Source organism: Leucopleurus acutus (genome assembly GCF_964270905.1).
Source record: "Leucopleurus acutus genome assembly, chromosome: 19".
In the NCBI taxonomy this organism is placed as follows: Eukaryota; Metazoa; Chordata; class Mammalia; order Artiodactyla; family Delphinidae; genus Leucopleurus; species Leucopleurus acutus.
Window position 1 is genome coordinate 52,935,715 of NC_139161.1, and position 19,923 is coordinate 52,955,637.

A 19,923-nucleotide genomic window follows, 5' to 3' on the forward strand; every position below is an offset into this window, starting at 1 on the left:
AGCTAAGTGCTAAACTCTGTGTGCTTGAGTGCCACTGCTGTGGTCTCCTGGGCCACCTTTGCCAGAGCACAAGAATGTCCCCAGAGGAGCCCCCTGTCTCCTTATGGACCATGCAAGCTGTTCTGGGGGCTGTAGCCATAGTGGACTGAAGACCACTGACACTTCCCATCATGCAGACTTTGTAACCCCTGGCCTTCTCACAGGATCCCAAGGAGAGGAGGGGGGTACCGCAAGTGAACGACATTGGAATTTGTACGGACCTTGGAAAACAAGAGCTTGAAGCTGGATTTGATTTGATTAAGCCAAAGAAATAATATTTCTCGTGCCTCAAGTATCTCAGGGTCGTTTATACATGATATGCAATGTCTAACAGAATTCTTGGTCCAGAACACCCACTAAATAAATAACATTCATTATCTACCCCTCCATCCAGGAATATGATATAACTATCAGGTATCCAGATTACTATTAATACCTAACATTTAAATAGCACTTGAGGGCTTCCCCGGTGGCACAGTGGTTGAGAATCCGCCTGCCAACGCAGGGGACACAGGTTCGAGCCCTGGTCCAGGAAGATCCCACATGCCGCAAAGCAGCTAAGCCAGTGCGCCACAACTACTGAAGCCCGCGTGCCTAGAGCCCGTGCTGCGCGACAAGAGAAGCCACCACAATGAGAAGCCCACACACTGCAACGAAGAGTAGTAGCCCCTGCTTGCCACAACTAGAGAAAGCCCACGCGCAGCAACAAAGACCCAACGCAGTCAAAAATAAATAAATACATTAAAAATAATAATAAAATAAATAGCACTTGAATGGTACACGTGTACAGAGTCTTACGTAGGCGAGCAAGACAATGGTACGTGTTCATCAAACCAAGTTCATTTTTGTCGCAGGTAGATGAGAAGACTACATTTCCCAGACTCCCTTGCTGTTTCACAGGAGCCATGCGACTGAGTTCTGGCCAATGGCACGTGGTGGAGGTGGTATGTGCCACCTTCAGGCGTGGCCATAAAACCCTCCACCCTATCCTCCATGAGCTTGGAATATATATGTGGAAGATGATGGTGCCCTGAGAGGAAGGAAGCCTCTGTCCCTGAAAGACTGTAGCCCAGATTGGGTGGTGACATGAGTAAGAAGCATTTGTTGTGTTGATCTACCGACACTGGGGTCATCTGTTACGGCAGCCACTGTTCTCTGACTCAGGGACACACAAACCGTGTGTGTTGTCTCACTGGATCTGAGCAGAGTCCTGTGAGTTTGGCAGAACAATTACTGTTCTCCCTGTTCTGTGGAATCTAGATTGAAAGTCACCCCATCTCGCCTCTCCAACCACAGAAGGTCAGACCCAGAGGGATCTCGGAGGCTGGCTCTCTTCCCATTTCACAGAGGGGGAAATGAGGCTCAGAGGGGAGAGGGATTTCCGCAAGGTCACAGAGCTTTTTGTTGGAGCAGAGCTTTCTGTTTGCCAAAATGCACTTCCTCTAAAGCTGTCATCTTACTTGTGACCATTCACCTCTTTACTGGGGAAAGGGAAGAGGGGACACCCAGGTGAGACTGTGAGCGCGTGTCTACCTATGTGTGCCTGGGGCTTGAATGCAGAAAAAAACGCCCCTGATAAAGTTGCCTGAAAAAGGGTTCCCCGCTCTCCAACCAGGGTAGATGTTATTACAGCTAAAGAGACAATAGGGAGGAAGGAAGGGAGAACAAAGGCTGACAGGGTCCTGCTGTGGCAGGACACCCATAGTTCAGGGTTTGCTCCTCTACTTCCGGCCACTCAAAGCTGACCCAGGACTTGGCAATGTCAGCTCTCCATTGTCCTGCGATCCTAGACAGTCAAATCTCTCCCCAACCCCCTCTTAGATGTTTGCTTTTCCCCTACTTCCCACCCTTGGCTCATATTAGAATCACCTGGAAAGATTTAAAAAAATACCAATGCAGAGCCCACCCCAAACCAAATAAATCAGATATCTGAGGGTGGGGCCCAATCATCAATTTTTTAAAAATATCTCCCCAGGAGAATCTAATGTACAGGATTACAGAACTAATCGAATTCAGTGAGAATTATTGTCTTCGGCGATAAGTTTGGAGATATGAGTAACTGATCTGTTAGAGAAGCCCTGAAGTGACAAGATGCTCAGTTCACAGAGGACAATCATCCCTGAATTAAGTCACAGGGTCAGGATGGCCCCTCCCTGGCGATGCTCCTGGCTCTCACGGTGATGGGAGGAGATTTAAAAGAATACAATTAGGGGCTTCCCTGGTGGCATAGTGGTTGAGAATCCACCTGCCAACACAGGGGACACAGGTTCGATCCCTAGTCCGGGAAGATCCCACATGCCGCGGAGCAAATAAGCCCGTGCACCACAACTACTGAGCCTGTGCTCTAGAGCCCGTGAGCCACAACTACTGAAGCCTGAGCACCTAGAGTCCATGCTCCGCAACAAGAGAAGCCACCGCAATGAGAAGCCCATGCACTGCAACGAAGAGTAGCCCTCGCTCACCACAACTACAGAAAGCCCAAGTGCAGCAACGAAGACCCAACGCAGCCAAAAATAAATAAATAAAATAAATAAATTTATTTAAAAGAATACAATTGGAGAAAGTTTATTATTATTACTATTACTTTTGTTGTTGTCCATTAGCTTGTTTGCAAAAGATATAACCTTTGTTTAGAAATGTAACCCTTATAGACACCAGTGCTCTGACACTCTTTGGGTCCAGCCATGACGGGAATAAAATCTCCTAAGATTTTTTTCAAGCAGACCAGTCTTTGTCTTCTTGAAGTTGTCCCATACCCTCTTGTGATGGTTAATTTTACGTGTCAACTTGACTGGGCAACAGGGCACCCAGATATTTGGTCAGATGTTATTTTGATTGCATCTGTGATGGTGTTTTAGATGAGTTTAATATTTAAATTGATAGATCAAGTAAAGCAGATTGCCCTTCCTAATGTGGGTGGGCCCCATCCAATCAGTGGTGGCCTGAATAGAGCAAAAGGCTGACCCTCCCCCAAGGAAGAGGGAATTCCTCCTGCCTGCCTGCCTTCCAGCTGGAACACTGGTTTTCCCCTGCCTCTGGACTTGAACTGAAACACTGGCTCTTCCTGAGTCTTGAGCCTGCTGGCTTCTGGAATGGAATTTACACCATGGGCTGTCCTGACTGCAGGTCTTGGTACTTGTCAGCCTCCAGAATCATGTAAGCCAACTCCTTATAATAAACCTCATTCTCTATACGTATATACATCCTACTGGTTCTGTTCCTCTGGAGAACCCCGACAAACATGCCCAGAGAGGACCCTGGCATCAGTATGGGGAAAGCTGGTGGAATAATCAAACTTAAAATTCCCTCAGCCTGCTCCAGCCGCTGCACATAGCCACCCAGATGAGAGGGTTACAGGGGACACAAAATTACTACCAAAGAGGTGAATTCATAATTCCCAAGGGATGTTTCCCTCAAACTAGGATGTTGTGGAGAATTGTCCTTTTCCACTCTCTGGGTATCAGCCGTCAGAATCAGAACCCCCTCCCTGGAATGGAAATGGAAACACACCAATGAATTCCTTCTGGTCCCTCCCCTTTAAAATCACAATAAAATCACTAACCTAGGGGTCCCACTACCTCATGCTGGGGGAGCCATAATACAATTGAGGAGAATATGGTTTGTTTGTGTGTGTTCCAATTCAGCCTTGGACTACCCGAGGCAGCTTAGCTCTGTACCGGTGAATGTCATGTGGTACATGTTGTGTTTACTAGTTTCCGTTTTGGAGGATGACCTTTTCCTGACCTTGACCTTTGAGCTGGGCTCCATTTTCCTGGAGCCCATGGGGCCCCAACACGCTGACCACCTGGACCTTACCGACTGCCCTTCCTACCAGGGGCGAGGACTTGTCTGAGAATCCCCTGGTGAACAGACAGCACTGTCTGAGCATCTCAGCTGCTCATTGAAATCACGTGCTCAGCATCCAGATGCACCGTTGGCTGGAGTGAGTGACACACTCATGTGCTCCTCTTTCTTCCATCCCGTGCCTGACTCCCACCTTCCCCCCATGTGGTACAAAGGCTCAGATGTTTCTAAAAAGGTTTGCAATCTTGCCCCTGTTTGCAGGAGTGGCAAAATAACAATACCTTTGGTGACCTTGAAACATTGCTCTTTGCAGCCCTCCAAGTAAACGTCTTACTTTTCAGGTGCCCCTCTTCTTGACTCTAGGGTGAGAGGACTCTAAGGGCTGTAGGAAGGTGGGAAAAGTTAAAAACAACTATAATTTGGAAAGCCAGCCAGGACGACTGCAGTCCCTGGTCCTGATGGAAAAACTCCCGTTCGGAGTTTTCAGGGCCAGCATCCTAATTTGGGGATGCTTCTCTCACCCACTGGATTTTGGGTCAGGGGGTCATTTGGATGTTGGTGGTCTTTCTTGCCCTGTAGCCTTCCCTGCTCACTATAATCCTGGTGGCACTGTGACCCAGGTGCCCTGCTTTGACCTGGCCTTGGAGTGGCACGGGACCAAGCTGGCCAACGGACTCTCTCTCCCTCTGGGTGACCTTTGTGTGGGTGACAGCCCAGAGTGGAGAGAGCCTCCCTCTTCCTGTCCTGGCGGCAGATCCACCCTGTTCCCTGCCCTTTCTGGTGCCTGATGCTTCAGCTGTTCCTTCAATGCTCAGCCACTTTTTATCTTTGAATATTAAATGAACCATATGCGCTTCTATTGCTTGTAGCCAAAGAACCTTTATCGGTATACCTCCCTTCCTAAAACACGATACCGATGTGTCTTAATTGTTGTAATTAAAGTGAGTGCAAAGTAAGTTGGTTTTGAAATGTTCAGTAGGAGGTTTTCACAGTGCTGTCCCCACCCTTATCCTCCCAGCCCAAACCCCAGCTGGTAAAAGACGACCAGGAACCTTGTGACACCAAGATTCACTGGTTGAAGCTTCTTCTGACTGGCTGAGGCTCTCTGAGGGAGAGTGGGGTGTGGAAAGGATGCTGTCTTAGGAATAACAAGCTGGTGGCTGTGCCTGCCTCGGGGTGTCCCCTACCCTTCCCTGGGACAGGGATCTTCAACGGCATTGGAGTCGATGCCTGGTGGCCGGAGGAGTGGTTTCTGACTTGCCAGGTGAACATTAGTTGATACACATCTTGGGGGAAGGGTCATCTCTGCTTGTTGTCCCAGGACGGTGTAGGGAGAAAAGTCTAGGTTTTGGAGTCAGCCAGACGTGGGTTCCAATCCTGGATCTGCCACTTACTAGCTCTGTAGCTTTGAGCAAATTACCTAACCTCTCTGAGCCTGTTTCCCTTTTAGTAAAATGAGGACAATTGTACTGATATCCCTACCTCGCAGAATCCTTCTGATGTTTTGCATGAGGCAGCCCGTAGAGAAGTCATTCACAGCACAGATGCTGGAGCTAGATTGCTGGGTTCAAATCCTGATTTGACCATATAATATCTATGGGACCTTGGGACAATACCTGTCTTCTCTCACTTTCCCATATTCTTTTATTTTATTTTTTTTTTTGCAGTACGTGGGCCTCTCACTGTTGTGGCCTCTCCTGCTGCGGAGCACAGGCTCCGGACGCGCAGGCTCAGTGGCCATGGCTCACGGGCCCAGCTGCTTCGCGGCATGTGGGATCTTCCCAGACCGGGGCACGAACCCGTGTCCCCTGCATCGGGAGGCGGACTCTCAACCACTGCGCCACCAGAGAAGCCCCTCCCATATTCTGTAAAATGGAAGTAATAATAATATCTATCTTATGGGGTCTTTATGAAGACTAAACAAATTAACATTTGTCAGGTGCTTTTCCCACTACTTGATATATTGTGAGTGCCATAGAGATTTCTGTTAAATAAATGCAAGTGTTTGGCAATATATGTTGCTATTATTGTCATTACTCCCAATGTCCAGCTCAGCGATCTGCCGGCAGCTGGGGCTCGTACAAGCGTGTAGATATCCATCTCTCAAGATGGTCTCGCGTTCGGGGAGCTGAGTGCGAGTCTCTCAGCCCCGCTGGGTAGAGGTGGTCCTGCCAGCCCTGGGGGCAACCTCACCTGCCAGATGGGCCTTCCCCACTCTGCAAACAGGCACACCAGACCCCTCTCTCCCGGACCATACTGACCTGAGCTCTCCATGGGGGCCTGGGGTAAGTGTGAGGAGGGTGTGACTGTCTCAGGCAGCAGAATGGAAAGTAAGGTGCTTGTTTTCCTGCAAAGAGCTGGTTCTGCAAAAGAAGAGACAGTTAGTGGTGGGTGGGACGTGTACAAAGTATATTTGTGGAATGGAGAGGCTCCCGGGGGAACGAGGCTTCTCTCAAACTGGAGGGGAGGGAGTCTAGATTTATTTGAGAAGTGCTCCTATGGTGCTTGCTATGTGCCAGACACGCTTCTGAACACTTAAAAACTATCAACTCTTTAACATTAACCTTATGAGGTAGGCACTATCTTCTCCCCATTCCACAGATGGGGAAATTGAAACACAGAGACAAATAACGATTCAAGGTCAAATAGCTAGTAAGTAAAGGAATGAGCACTTGAACTCAGACCATCTGGCTCTAGAGCTCATGCCCTCAATCATGACCACAGGCTGCCCCACTGTGACCCCAGAGGGAGGGACACCCAAAGTCTGCTTCCCAGGGCAACACACTCCACAACTGAAAAGCAGAGGAACTCTGAAAGAATCTAAGAGCTTGTTCTTTGAAGAAAAAAAAGATACACACATACACACACACACCTGGGAAAGCTAATTGAGAAAGAGAAAACAAAGAGACAATATTAGGAATGATAAACATCCCATATGACATTTATCTGTATAAAGAAAGTCTGAACCCTCTGTATCATACACAGTTTTCTAGGGAAATAAAAATGACTCAAAAGGCTCTAGAAGAGTTAGAAAAACTGCTTATATTAGTAACCAGTGAGGAAACAGAGAAAGCCATCAGGTAACTGGCTCTTAAAAAGTGGTATCTGGCTCAGATGGTTCCTTTGATAAGTTCTCTCAAACCTACAGAGTGAAGCAAGTTTTTATGTTACTTAGCACAGAGTTTACTGTCCCAAAGAAGAGAGAAAAAAGAAAAGATTCTCTGAAAAAGCCAGCCTACCCTCGGTACCAAAAATCGAATGAGGATAGTTTAAAAAACTAGAGCAAGCACTTCACATCCACTGGGATAGCTACTAAAAAAAGAAATACAACAGAAGGGACTTCCCTGGTGGTGCAGTGGCTAAGAATCCGCCTGCCAATGCAGGGCACACGGGTTCGAGCCCTGGTCCGCGGAGATCCCACATGCTGCGGAGCAACTAAGCCCGTGTGCCACAACTACTGAGCCTGCGCTCTAGAGCCCGCGAGTCACAACTACTGAGCCCACGTGCCACAACTACTGAAGCCTGCACGCCTAGAGCCCGGCTCCACAACGAGAAGCCACGGCAATGAGAAGCCCGCGCACCGCAACGAAGAGTAGCCCCCGCTCGCCTCAACTAGAGAAAGCCCGTGTGCAGCAACGAAGACCCAACGCAGCCATAAATAAATAAATAAATAAATAAATTTATTACCAAAAAAAAGAGAAAGAAAATAGATCAGTGGTTGTAAGGGTTTGGGATAGGGAGAGGGGGTGACTACAGAGGGGCAACAGGGAACTTTTGGGGTGACGGATTTGCTCTGTATCCTGTGGTAAAATCGATATATGTGTTAAAACTCATTGAACTGCATAGCAGTAAGAGTCAATTTTACTGTATGTAAATATAAAAAATAAAAAGCTATTAAACAAAGAAAGAAACCCACATCTGAATTGGTAACTGGGACCCCGTGCTTGGGCGCTTAGTAGGCTTTGACCAAATTCTAGAATTTACCAAGAAAAAGGCATGTTTGTTCAATGGTGCTCTCACAGCTTTAAAACACCAGATCATTGACACACAAGGCACAGCTACCTCTTGAGAGACATCCGAGGAACTGGAGTGGAAAATAATTGACGTATTTTAATATATAACCTTTTTTTTTTTTTTTTTGCGGTACGCGGGCCTCTCACTGTTGTGGCCTCTCCCGTTGCGGAGCACAGGCTCCGGCCGCGCAGGCTCAGCGGCCATGGCTCACGGGCCCAGCCGCTCCGCGGCACGTGGGATCTTCCCAGACCGGGGCACGAACCCGTGTCCCCTGCATCGGCAGGCGGACTCTCAACCACTGCGCCACCAGGGAAGCCCTATACCCTTTTTTTTTTTACCAGTTTAATTTTTTTAAGCTTGTGCATGTTTTATATACTCTAAATGCAAATAAGCCTCTATATCTAATTACCAATTTATAGGAAATACGGAGATTACCAGGATGCAAAATCCAGCATTTGAGAAACTCTACAGGACGAACATTCTGTTTTCTTTAAAAAATAAATTGCAGGGAAGATGGGGTGAAGGTGAGGAGGGGAGACGTAAAGCCAAAGGAAGGGGGGGCTACAGATTAACAGGGTTTAAGAGACATTATCAACCAAGTGACTCTTATTTCGATCCTAATTCAAACTATTACAAAAAACTATGGGGTTAGGGGCTTTCCTGGTGGCGCAGTGGTTGGGAGTCCGCCTGCCGATGCAGGGGACACGGGTTCGTGACCCAGTCCGGGAAGATCCCACATGCCGCGGAGCGGCTGGGCCCGTGAGCCATGGCCGCTGAGCCTGCGCGTCTGGAGCCTGTGCTCCGCAACGGGAGATGCCGCGACAGTGAGAGGCCCGCGTACTGCAAAAAAACCCCCCAAAAAACTATGACATTCGAGGCAACTGGGAATTTGAACACCACAGAAATTTGGGTGGAGGGAGATAATAGTTTTGTAGTTTTGTTTGAAAAAAAAGTAACAGCTGTTGTCTTTTCTTAAATTAAACATTCAATGTTGAGGTAACTAGATTCACACGCAGTTGTAAGAAATAACACAGAGAGATCTCACGTGTGCGTTACCAGTTTCCCACTGTGGTAACACCTTGTGAAACTGCAGTGCAAGTATCATTACCAGGATATTGACATTGATACCTTTTTATTCAGATTTCCCTGGTGTGTATGTGTGTGAGTCCTTTATCTTTTAATGATACACACTAAACTATATAAAAAAAAAGTGGTATCACTTACCCATAGGCACTGGTTTTCATTTTTAATACATTTCTACATCTGATGTCTTAATATGAAATAGGTTTGACTTTATTTTTATTATGTGGCAGAGGGCACACAAAAGAGAGAGATGACAGGTATGTAAGTTGGGAAGCATAATAAATTAGACATCTGTGAGCTCATCACTCAAGGACATGGCCACTGAATTACACTGTGCGTGTAACTTATAATCTCAGGGAAAAAACAATAAAACTATTAAAATAATTGCTCTTCTCTTCCTCCCTGGGTCTCTGGGACTGCTGTACTGTAAGACTGACCATGCTGAGCTGTGGGCGTAACTTCTGGAGTCTGAGGAATGCGGCTCAAGTCCCAGCACCCCCATCCCCAGGGGGCCCACTGGGGGCCTCTCTGAGCTGCCGTCTCCTCCTCTCTTTGTGAGGTGGACACCCAGAAGAACCAGCTAGAATGTCAGACTATTTCATGATGATATTTTGATCAAGGGCTAGGCATGCAGGTCGGGGAACTAAAACTCCACTCAAGAGAGGAAGGTGTCAGGCATTCATGCTGTTTGTTCTCTCTAAAAACGTGCAGTGGCATGTTTTGGTGGGCAAGACTTGACACTGAAATCTAAATGAACTATGAAACTTCAAACATGAAAGTTCGACTGTGAGTGGAAGACCTTGTGGGTGTTCCCAGTCTACACGGAGGAGCTGGAAAATGGCAACACAGTCAGAGCCACCGCCCAAGGTGGACAGGCAGTGGGAACAGGGCAGATCCCCAAATCCAGGGGTGGAGGGAGACAAAGAGAAGCTTCCCACGTGGGAGCCCAGAAGTTGTGTTCTCAAGTCCCCCTCTATCGGTTATATGGTTGTGAAGAAGGATGGTAATAACCTCTGCTCCAACCCCACCGCCCCACCAGGTCCAAGCCACCACCATTTCTTGTGCAAATTACGGCAGTGCCCCCAGTGGGTCTCCCAGCTTCCACTCTTCCCCCTACAGCCTAGCCCCTGACTGAAGCCCTCCAATGACTTCCCTTAGACCTTATCATAAAGTCCACCCTCCTCACCCTGCCTAAATCTTGCCCGATCTGGCCTCAGTGCTTCTCTCCAGCTGCATCTCATCCCGCTCTCCCTCTGGCTCACCAGGATCTCACCTCATGGCTCTTTGTGTTCCTCTAACTTGCCAAGCTCAGTCCTACCTCAGGGCCTTTGCACACCTCTGCCCGGAACACCTTTCTCCCAAGCCTTCCTCACAGCCGGCTCCTTCTCAACACTCAGGTCTCATTTGAAATGTCACCTCCGTAGAGAGGCCTCCCCTTGAGCAGTCTTTCTAAAATAGCTTTCCCAGTCATGCTCTAGCATACTCTTTTATTTTATTCATAGCTTTCATCAGGATCAGAATTTTCCCATGTAATGATCAGTTTTCTGGGCTCTTCATTAGAATGTGAGCTCCACAAACAGTGGGTTCCAGTGTCTCTTATTCACCGCAGCATGCCCAGTGCCTAAGGCAGTTATCGGCACCCAGGAGACAGTGAATAAATATTTTGGAGAAATAGTTGAAGTCACATGTCCAGTGAATGATGAACCAGGGCTAGAGCTCAGATCTCAGCCTGGGGTGCCCAGTCATGGCCCCCTCCCTTCCCTTCGTACCCATTCTTCCCCTGCTCCAAACCTCACAAGGCACCCTCTGCCCGAGGAAAATAAAGTACACACACAGTTAAACTTTTGTCGGGGAGGAATCGGCTAATAATGACCATTGAGCAGACTTAAAGGAAAAGAAACCACAAAGATACAGATTAAAAGAGAAGCGTAGGTCGGGTCCGGGGAGGGATAAATTAGGAGGCTTGGGATTAACATATACACACTATTATGTCTAAAATAGATAACCAACAAGGACCTACTGCATAGCACAGGGAACTATACTCAATATTACATAATAACCTATAAGGGAAAAGAATCTGAAAAAGAATATATGTAGCTGAATTGCTGTGTTGTACACCTGAAACTTACAAGACATTGTAAACCAAGTACACTTCAATAAAAAAAAAGAGAAGTAGGGACTTCCCTGGTGGTCCAGTGGTTAAGACTCTGCACTCCCAATGCAGGGGGCCCGGGTTCGGTCTGGGATGATGTTTAATGGAAAGCAAAATTCTAAGAAGTTTGAACAATCGCTGTCAGAAAGCCTCCTTCATTCTTCTATTCATTCATTCGCTCACTTATTCACTCATCAACCATGTATTCGGTGCCCGTATGCATTTGTGCAGGTCCTGGGTATATGCTGTGTCACCCCCTTGTTCCTCTGCAGGGGACCTCTGTAATCTATTTCCTGTCCTTTGGGGCTGCTGACCACACCAGTATGGGGCAGAGCCCTCAGGGGTCAAGCCTGCACCAGACAGGAAATGGAAACAGGCAGAACCCAGGTCATTCTGGCAAAACACAGCAACATCTCAGTTGTCTCACTTCAGGATGATGTGAATTTCTCAGGAAATAAACCTTGCCCTTTTAAGCACCCAAACTTGCCTCTGAGGTTTCCTCGATGAATCTCATGGGAGTTGACTGCACGTACCTCACCGTAACACAGTGAGGATTTCAGGGGCTGCTGGTAGGTGAAGAAAGCCTCCATCCTACGCTGAAAGGCTCCTACTTTCTCAGGTATGAATCCCGTTTCAGCAGTGGGGACTGCACCTCGCACAAAGTGGGTGGACGGGGCTGCCGTCTGGCCCACCGCCTCACTGGCCCTCCCAGCCAGGAAGGGCGAGGCTCCGTAATCCATCCAAAAGGGTGCTTGCTGTCATCTGTCTGTTCAGAGGGGACGCCTCTCTTAAACTGGAACAAAGGCTCCTCTGTGCGGGTGGCTGCCCTGTTGCTGTCTCTGCTCTTTCACCAGACTGCCAATTTGCTGAACGCTGGGGAGCCAGATAAACACATGGCATTGTCTTGTATGTAAAATAGGGAGACAAAGCTCGAGAAACTGGTCTATGAAAAAAGAGCATGGAACTCGCATGCTCTTGGAACATCTATCTGGGCTGCTCCGAGGCCCTCGGGCTCTCTTCCTAGCTCCTGGCAGTGTTTCGAGGGACTGAGATTGCTGAGTAAATCAAACAGCATCTATGGAACACTGTTCACGTGGCAGAACGTGCGCCAGGCCTGAACGTTTAGAGGTAAAGAAATGAGACACAGTCCTTGCCCTTAGGAGCTGGGGCCCTACCAGCCCATGACTTCTCACTGACTGCAGTGTGGCCCGACTCGCCATGTTCTCGGCCCACGATTGGCACACTGGTGTCCATGCCCACAGCAAGCTTGATGACACACATGTTACACGGAAACCAAGGGTAGTCATCAGTTAGCCATTAATAACTACTGCCTTTGCTGATCAGGCTTGCTTTAATTATTTTTACAAAAACTTGCGTGTCCTCCAAGTGTCATGAAGCCTGAACGATAAGACGTTTGCCCAAGTGGTTTTTTAGGAACTCAAAGCTGTGTCCAGTTTGAGTCTGAGCCCATTAAGACTGGTTGAGACCACCGACCCTCCATCTGGGCAGGCGCAAATGTCCACTTGGTGACCATTTGGAGTCAGGGGCCCAATACCTCCACCCTCAGAACACGCTAATGGCACCATTTTCTGAGCATGCGTCCCATGAAGAAGCCTGTAGCGTAGTTGCACCTGCACAGAACGATGATTACCTCACCTTCTCTTATCCCCATCACCTTTCCCCATGCTCCACACGCCTCATCTTTATCTCGGAAGTACCCCTCGCCCCCTCGCCGTCAGGAAGGCAGATCTGAGAGTTGTTCTCCCGTCTCCTCGATTGGCTGCCTCACGAATAAACCCTTTCTCTGTTGCAAACCTCAGCATCTCAGCATTTGACTCACTGCGACTCGGGCAGACCAAACGTGTTTGGTAACATGTGCACGGGGAACCAGAGACTTGCTGTGCCCGGTACATTGTTAGAATTTACTGCCCACGCTAAAAACTCTGCCCACAGCAAACGTCTGGAAGGTACACTTCCTATACAGTGAAAAAGCAAGCATCCTCCTTCCCTAGAAGCAGCCACGGTTCTAGAAAATTTGACTCTGTAGCCCACATTTAAAAGTTAGATTTCACATAAAAATCAAGATTCTCAACTTTTACTAAGAAGGAATAACTGGAAGATCTGGAAAAAATGGGCCCATAATTCCACGTGGCAGCAATCAGTGGGCTTGGACTGCAGCTGCCCCCCTGGAAGGGCCAGGCACCCGCCCCTCCTACTGCATCCACCACTGTCAGCTGGTCTGTGGCATTGTTCGTGCTTCCTGCTGGGCTCTTTGAGGCAGACAAGCTGGCAACCCACAAGCTAAATAGATCTTTCTTGATCTGTGACGGGGTTACACCCCAATAAACCCATTGTATGTTGAAAATATTGTAAGTCGAAAATGCACTGAACACACCTACCCTTACAGAACATCACAGCTTGGCCCTGCCTACCTTAAACCTGCTCAGAACCCTTCCATTAGCCTACAGTTGGGCAAAATCTTCTAACGCAAAGCCTCCTTGATAATCAACGGTTGACTATCTCACGTAATGGATTGAATACTCTACTGAAAGTGAAAAGCAGAATGATCGTCTGGGCACAGAACGGCTGTAAGCGTATGAGTTGTTGATTCCTGTGATCACGTGGCTGGCTAGGAGCTGCCCTGCCCAGCATATCGAACCCCATATCGCTAGCCTGGGAAAAGATCAGAATTTGAAGTACGGTTTTTACTCAATGCACGCTGCTTTCCCACCATCGTAAAGTCGAAAAGTCTTAAGTCAAACCATTGTAAGCTGGGGACTGTCCACTGTGGCCCAGGTCCCAGTTCTCAGAGAGGAGAGTTAATTGCAGACACGCCTGACGTGAGCTGGGCGTTGCAGTTGCCCCGAGGTGCCATGTGAGTCATTCGACAAGCATCTACGGTACACTTCTCTACTTCTCCGTAGCCCCTGATGCACTGCATCGTGAATGTCAAGCACTTGTACGAAGACAAGACAGGGTCCCTGTCCCCAAGCCGCTCTCAGGCTGGGGAACGGAATCAAGTCTGTTCAGCATGGTTGCTATGGCAACTGGCACAGGAAACAGAGATGATACTGATGCTGAAAACACTGGTGAAGAGGCAGCGGTCCCATGGGAAGCGGGTCCCAGACACAGCGGTAAGGACGCTGCTCTGCCACTTGTGCGGGGCATTGGTCCCCGGCTCCGTCTCGGATGACCGACTGTGGCTTTTGTGCTGCTAACCAGGCGAATGGCACGTCCAAGCTCAGCTCCCAAGCCCCTGCCCTCCCCCAGTTCCCCCAGTCATAGCGAGAATGCGACATCACAGGATAGAAACACACCAGCCTCTGCCACCAGTTGGGAAGATTCCCAGCAGCTGGTACGAGCAGCATGGAAAGCGGCCAAGGGGCGAATCCCAGCCACCTGGGGGCAGCCCCTCGGTCACGGCACTGCGGCCTCTCATACATCCCCCACCCCCATCCCTGGCCAGTGCTATTCGTTCCTTGTCTCATTTGCTCAATAGTGATTGAACCTTATCTGTCCTACAGACTCAAGGTAGGAGAACCAGGTCTTCAACTGCAGATCATATAAGTGGATGGATTCATTCATTCACGCAACGAATATGTTTCGAGCCCCTTCTAAGTGTGAGACACTGTTCCAGTTCCTGGGGATGTGGCAATCAAGTAGGCAAAAACACCTGCTCTCATAAAGGTTGCACTCCTGAGGGTATGTAGTGAGGGTGGGAGTGGGGGAAGACAATAAATTCCATAATTAAGTTGTATATGAGATGCTGAGAAGTGCTATAGGAATACGGCTGAGAAGGGGATCGCGAGGTTCCAGCGTCGGGGGTGTGATGTTAAAAGGTCTCCCTAAGGAGGTGACATCTGAGTAGAAGCCTGCGGGAGGAAAGGAGCAAGCCAGTGTCTGCAGGAAACATGTTCCATGCGAAGGGAACAGCCACCCAAGCGCTGAGGAGGGAGGTGCCCGAGGGTTTTCAAGGGACAGTGCAGCTGGGGTGCAGTTGGCGAGGGGACAGTAGGAGGATGCTGGCAGACAGTCCTCCCGGGTTTGTGCCTGTCTGGTGAGTTTTTGTTCCAGATCATTTCTTCAAGAAGGTTTGTATCGTGAACAGCCTTGGAACAGACAGCAAGGATCTCCTCCAGGGCCAAGGGTGGATTTCTTTGCCGACCAGTATGATAGAGACGATGTCTCCTTCCAGGGCAAAGATGGCAGGTTTGCTCGCAGCCCACGGTGAACACTGGGGGTTTCCTTAGCTCAGGGCTAAGCTCAGCCATGACGCACAGCATGCACTTGGGGCCACCTCCCCGCTCTCCCAGGGGACCTGGGGGCAGGACGCTCACACTGCCTGGTGCACCGTGAGTGATAAACACCCGGGTCTGTGACTCTCGGATCTCGCGTTTTCTGCCAGCATCCCTAAAATTGTGGTACGCTAACCTGTTAGTCACAAGGAGGGTAAAATCTTAGACCCTTTCCAGCAGAGGGGCGAGACCAGGAACAAAGAATGAACGAGTGAATGAATGAATTGGGATTCAGAGGACGTTCCTCCGTAAACACAGAACATTAGCAATGAACAGTCCTCAGGGCGGGTGCGGACACATGGCCGTTCACTGCCTTGGGATAAAATAGGCCACAGGACCAGCCACAGAGCCACAGAGGCGGTTCTGTGACACGCAGCAGGAAGAAGCAGACGGGGCCCTGTTCGCAGCTGCGGCTGCCCATTCTCTCTGTGCAAGAGATCGTGGGAAGGACTTCCCTGCTGGAGGAAGGGCTGCAGAGAGCAGGACTGAGGAGGCCTGGCTCCGGGTCAGTGTCTGGCCGTGAAGATCCCAGCTTCGGAAGATCCCCTGCCTGCCCCATGGCTGGCTCCCGGGCCAGACTCTTCAGACAGGAGAAGCCACCCCTCGGGAAGAAAGACACAGAGTTTCCCAGGACCACCTGGGTCCTCCTTCCCGCCTCCCTCCTGTCCTGCGCCCACCGCCCTGGCACAGAGAGAAGGGACCCCCCACCACCGAACCACTCCCCTCTCCTCCCACCCGCGTTGCCAGCCGGCCGCCCCCAGGGTATTGGGTCAGATGCCATTTCCAGGACTCTGAGTTCTTCTCTCTGTAGAGACAGACTTGCCAGACGACACACCCAGCCTGTGATTAGTGGGGGGTGGAAATGCAGAGCTTGGGGTTCTGAGGGGGCCCCTGTCAACCCTCATCCCACGAGGCCCGCTGGGCTTTCCAGATTCCCGAGGGCCCTGCTCCCCAGCTGTCCCCTGAGGACCGGGCAGGCCCACTTCCTCGCTGAGTCTGCCTCTGGCTGGGAAGGAAACACCTGGATGCGAGAGGGCTGGTCGAGGGGGGAGGAGGAGAGCATTGTTCCTTGGGCGGGGGTGGGCGGGGGGAGCCTGGGAGGAATGTGACAGGGCCTGGATGCAGGCCAGGAAGCCACGAGCCAGCCTGGCGTTCACATCCACCATGAGAGCCGAGGAGGTGACAGAGGAACGTGGCAGAGTGGCCGGGCGGGTAGCATTTGGCGCTGGACTGCCCGGGTTCCAAGCCTCTCTGTTGCTATGGCAACATGTTGCTTAGAGCCCTTGTGCCTCAGTTTCCCTATCTTTAAAGGAGACCTAATATTAGCACCTACCTCATAAGATTACTGTGAGGACTCAATGAGATGACATTCAAAAGCCACTTACTTAGAGCTAAATAAAGAAACACGCCAGGCCCACGCTGCTAAGTTCTCCACAAACCCCACGTTAGCAGCCAAACTGAATCTCTAGCTTTTCTTTCTCGCTGTTCACACCCGCTCTCCTACTCTGGGTTTGCGCACTCTGTCCCCCTCACCGGGACGCCCGCTGCCCCATCTCTGCCCACAAGCCCTCTGTCTCCCTCAAGACCCAGGGTTTGCGCGGAGCCCTCCCTGACCCCACACCTGCGGGGCTCTCTCCACCTGCGCGCACACCTCGCCTCGCCAGCGGCCCCGGCGCCTGTTACTGCCTGTGTTAGTCACTCACAGCCACGTCTCAACCCCACACCAGCCGGGCAGCTTCTCAAGGACGGAGACACGGCTCTGGTTGGACTCTGGTGCCGGCTGCACACGTAGAAGACGCTGGATCCGTGTGTGTGTGAGTGTGTGTGTGTGTGTGTGTGTGTGTGTGTGTGTGTGTGTGTAGAGAATGGCCAAGATCCGGGACAGAGGTGGACAGATGATGTCCCAGAAGGGGCACCGATGGGGACCCAGAAGATTCTCTCTGAGCCCTGTGCCTTGCTTACCCACTCTGCACTTTGGCAAGTAAGTTGCCTCGGTCTCCTGACCTATAAACGGGCATTATAAACATACCCAGCCTTCCTCCAATTGCCCGTGAGAATCCAATGGGCTAATGAATGTATCCTATAGCACCAGGCGTGAATAATTAGTCCTGTTATTATTGGCATTTACAGGATTCGGAGAAGAAAGGAGGGGTCTTCTCACAGGGTCCTGCGTCCTTTCTTCTTGTGAAGATGGATTGAATAATCTTTTTCTAATTTTTTTTTGGCTGCACCTCGAGGCATGTGGGATCTTAGTTCCCTCACCAGGGCTCGAACCCGTGCCGCTTGCATCGGAAGTGCGGAGTCCTAACCACTGGACAGCCCAGGTTGGATAATCTTAACTTGGCAGAATGGTCATAGTAGCCACCACATCTGGGCAACCCGTCTCAGAAAGGCTGGGCGTGTATTCACAAGCTCCAGGGATGTCTTGCCCCTCACGGGCTCCCCTTCCAGCATCCCTCCTCCCGGACCCTCGATCTGCTCTGCTCAGGTCTGCCTCTCCCGGCTCCCTCCCTGGAGACCTCACCCCCAGCCAGCGCCTACCTTGGCTCAGCTGCAGCTCGGCTGTCCACAGTCCTGCCCAGGGAGGCCTCCAGCCCGGGACCACCTGATGTCTTAGACGAGCCCTGACCGGTGTCTGCAGCCTCCAGACCTGCAGAGAAAAGCCCAGTGTCGCACAGGCCTGGCTCTGTCCCCTCCTCTTCCTTCCCCTTCCCCATGGCCCTCAAAGCTCCTCCCAGAGCACATCCTGCTGCGACGTTGCTTTCTAGAGAAGTGTCTGTGGTCAGCCACTGGTCACTGGAGGTTCTTTATTCTGACTGGGTGGGACGGTGGTACCTCCGTGGGCCCCCCGCTGGTGCTGCCTGGGCAGCAATGCAGGGAGCCCTGACTTCTTTCTCAAGCTCCAGACACACCAAGAACCGCACCCCCACCCCCGACACCATCAGCCAGATGGCCCCAAGTTCTTCCGACTCAACAGGTGCAAAGCCAGTTCCTCATTTCACCTTCTAAACCCACCTCTCTGCTGCTCGTCTCAGAATCAGAAACCTGGGTGTCATTCTTCACATCTCCCCCTCCCTCAACTGTTACACCTAAACAGCACCAAATCTTGTCACTGTCTCATGAACTGTCCCATTTTGTTTTTTCCATCCCCCATGGTGGTCATGAGGTCACCACTGTTTTTCTCCTAAATTATTACAACTGCCTGATGTCTCCCTGCCTCCGCCTCATAGCCAAAGGTCTCTTTCTGATAGTGAAACACAAATCTGATCGCGTTACACCTTGTTACAACCTTCAATACCTCCCTATTACCTTCAAAAGAATGGCCAAATTCCTTAGCATGACTTGCAAGGCCCTTCTTGATCTGGTCCTTCCTTGACCCCCAACCTCAGGCTTTATCCCCTCGCTCTGACGCCTTCCAGAATGACTGCAGTTCCTTAATGATCCAGGCCGTGTCCCACCTCCAGGCCTTCGCATGTGCAGTGAAGTTGGGATTCTCTTCCCAACCCTTCTCCTGGCTCACTCCTAACCATCCTTCCTTTGGTACAGAAGAGGCAAAAACAGGTCAGGAGGAAAAGTGGAGTACCATGGAAGCTGGGGGTGGGACAGTGTCAAGGACTTGATGGTCAACGGTGTCCAAGACTGCAGACAGGACACGGATGAACACCAAAAAGCATCTGCTGACCTTGATGATTAGGAGAGAGCAGTGCTGGGGAGCAGATCACCTCCACGGTGACATGTTTGCTAGTTTGTCATATTCTTTCTTTTTTTAATTTTTTTAATTTTTTTTGTGATACGCGGGCCTCTCGCTGCTGTGGCCTCTCCTGTTGCGGAGCACAGGCTCCGGACGCGCAGGCTCAGCGGCCATGGCTCACGGGCCCAGCCGCTCCCCGGCATGTGGGATCTTCCTGGACCCGGGCACGAACCCGTGTCTCCTGCATTGGCAGGCGGACTCTCAACCACTGCGCCACCAGGGAAGCCCCTGTCATATTCTTTCTTTTTCCCATATTTTGAAGCCAAGCAATATTTTGGGGAATCTCCAACACATTTCTAGACCTTTGAAAAACTCACACACTCTATGCTGTCATCCGATATGGCCTAATGCCTAAATGGCTCTGGAGAGAGGCAGATTGCAGACAGCATGAATGCCTGGATTCAGCTGTGCCTGAAACCCTGATGTCTAGATCTTCTCTTAATTGTTCAACTATGTGATCCAATAAATGCTCCCTCCTTTTCGATTAAGACTGTTTGCACTGGGTTTCTGTCACTTGGGTTTCTCCTTTGCAACCAAAGGAGAAGCCGCTGACCTTTCTCTGCAGGGGCCGAGTGGGCTCTGTTCCATCCCTTCCTTTTGTAGAAGAGGCCATTTGAAGAGAAGAAAAAAGTCCAGAAATTTGAACCATTTGCTCTAGAGCTCAGCTTCCCTCTCATGGCTACTTCTTTTTGGTCCCACTCACGTGACTGAACTCACATTTTATCTTACATCTTTGTATTCTTAGGTCACACGTCTGCCGCCTCCCTCCCCCTGTGAGTTCTGAG

At 50.2% G+C, this 19,923-nt stretch overlaps 1 protein-coding gene across 1 annotated transcript in view; it reads right to left on the minus strand.

The window, feature by feature from the left end:
- PIK3R6 (phosphoinositide-3-kinase regulatory subunit 6) overlaps nt 1–18,861 on the minus strand; it is a gene marked incomplete at both ends in the record, with an annotated part of 46,855 nt that extends 27,994 nt beyond the window's left edge. The window contains 3 exons of the mRNA XM_082861803.1: nt 6,105–6,206; nt 17,929–18,037; nt 18,697–18,861. Coding sequence (XP_082717929.1) covers nt 6,105–6,206; nt 17,929–18,037; nt 18,697–18,861 — 376 coding nt within the window. The remainder of the gene's footprint in view (nt 1–6,104; nt 6,207–17,928; nt 18,038–18,696) is intronic.
- Nucleotides 18,862–19,923: the final 1,062 nt, after the last annotated feature.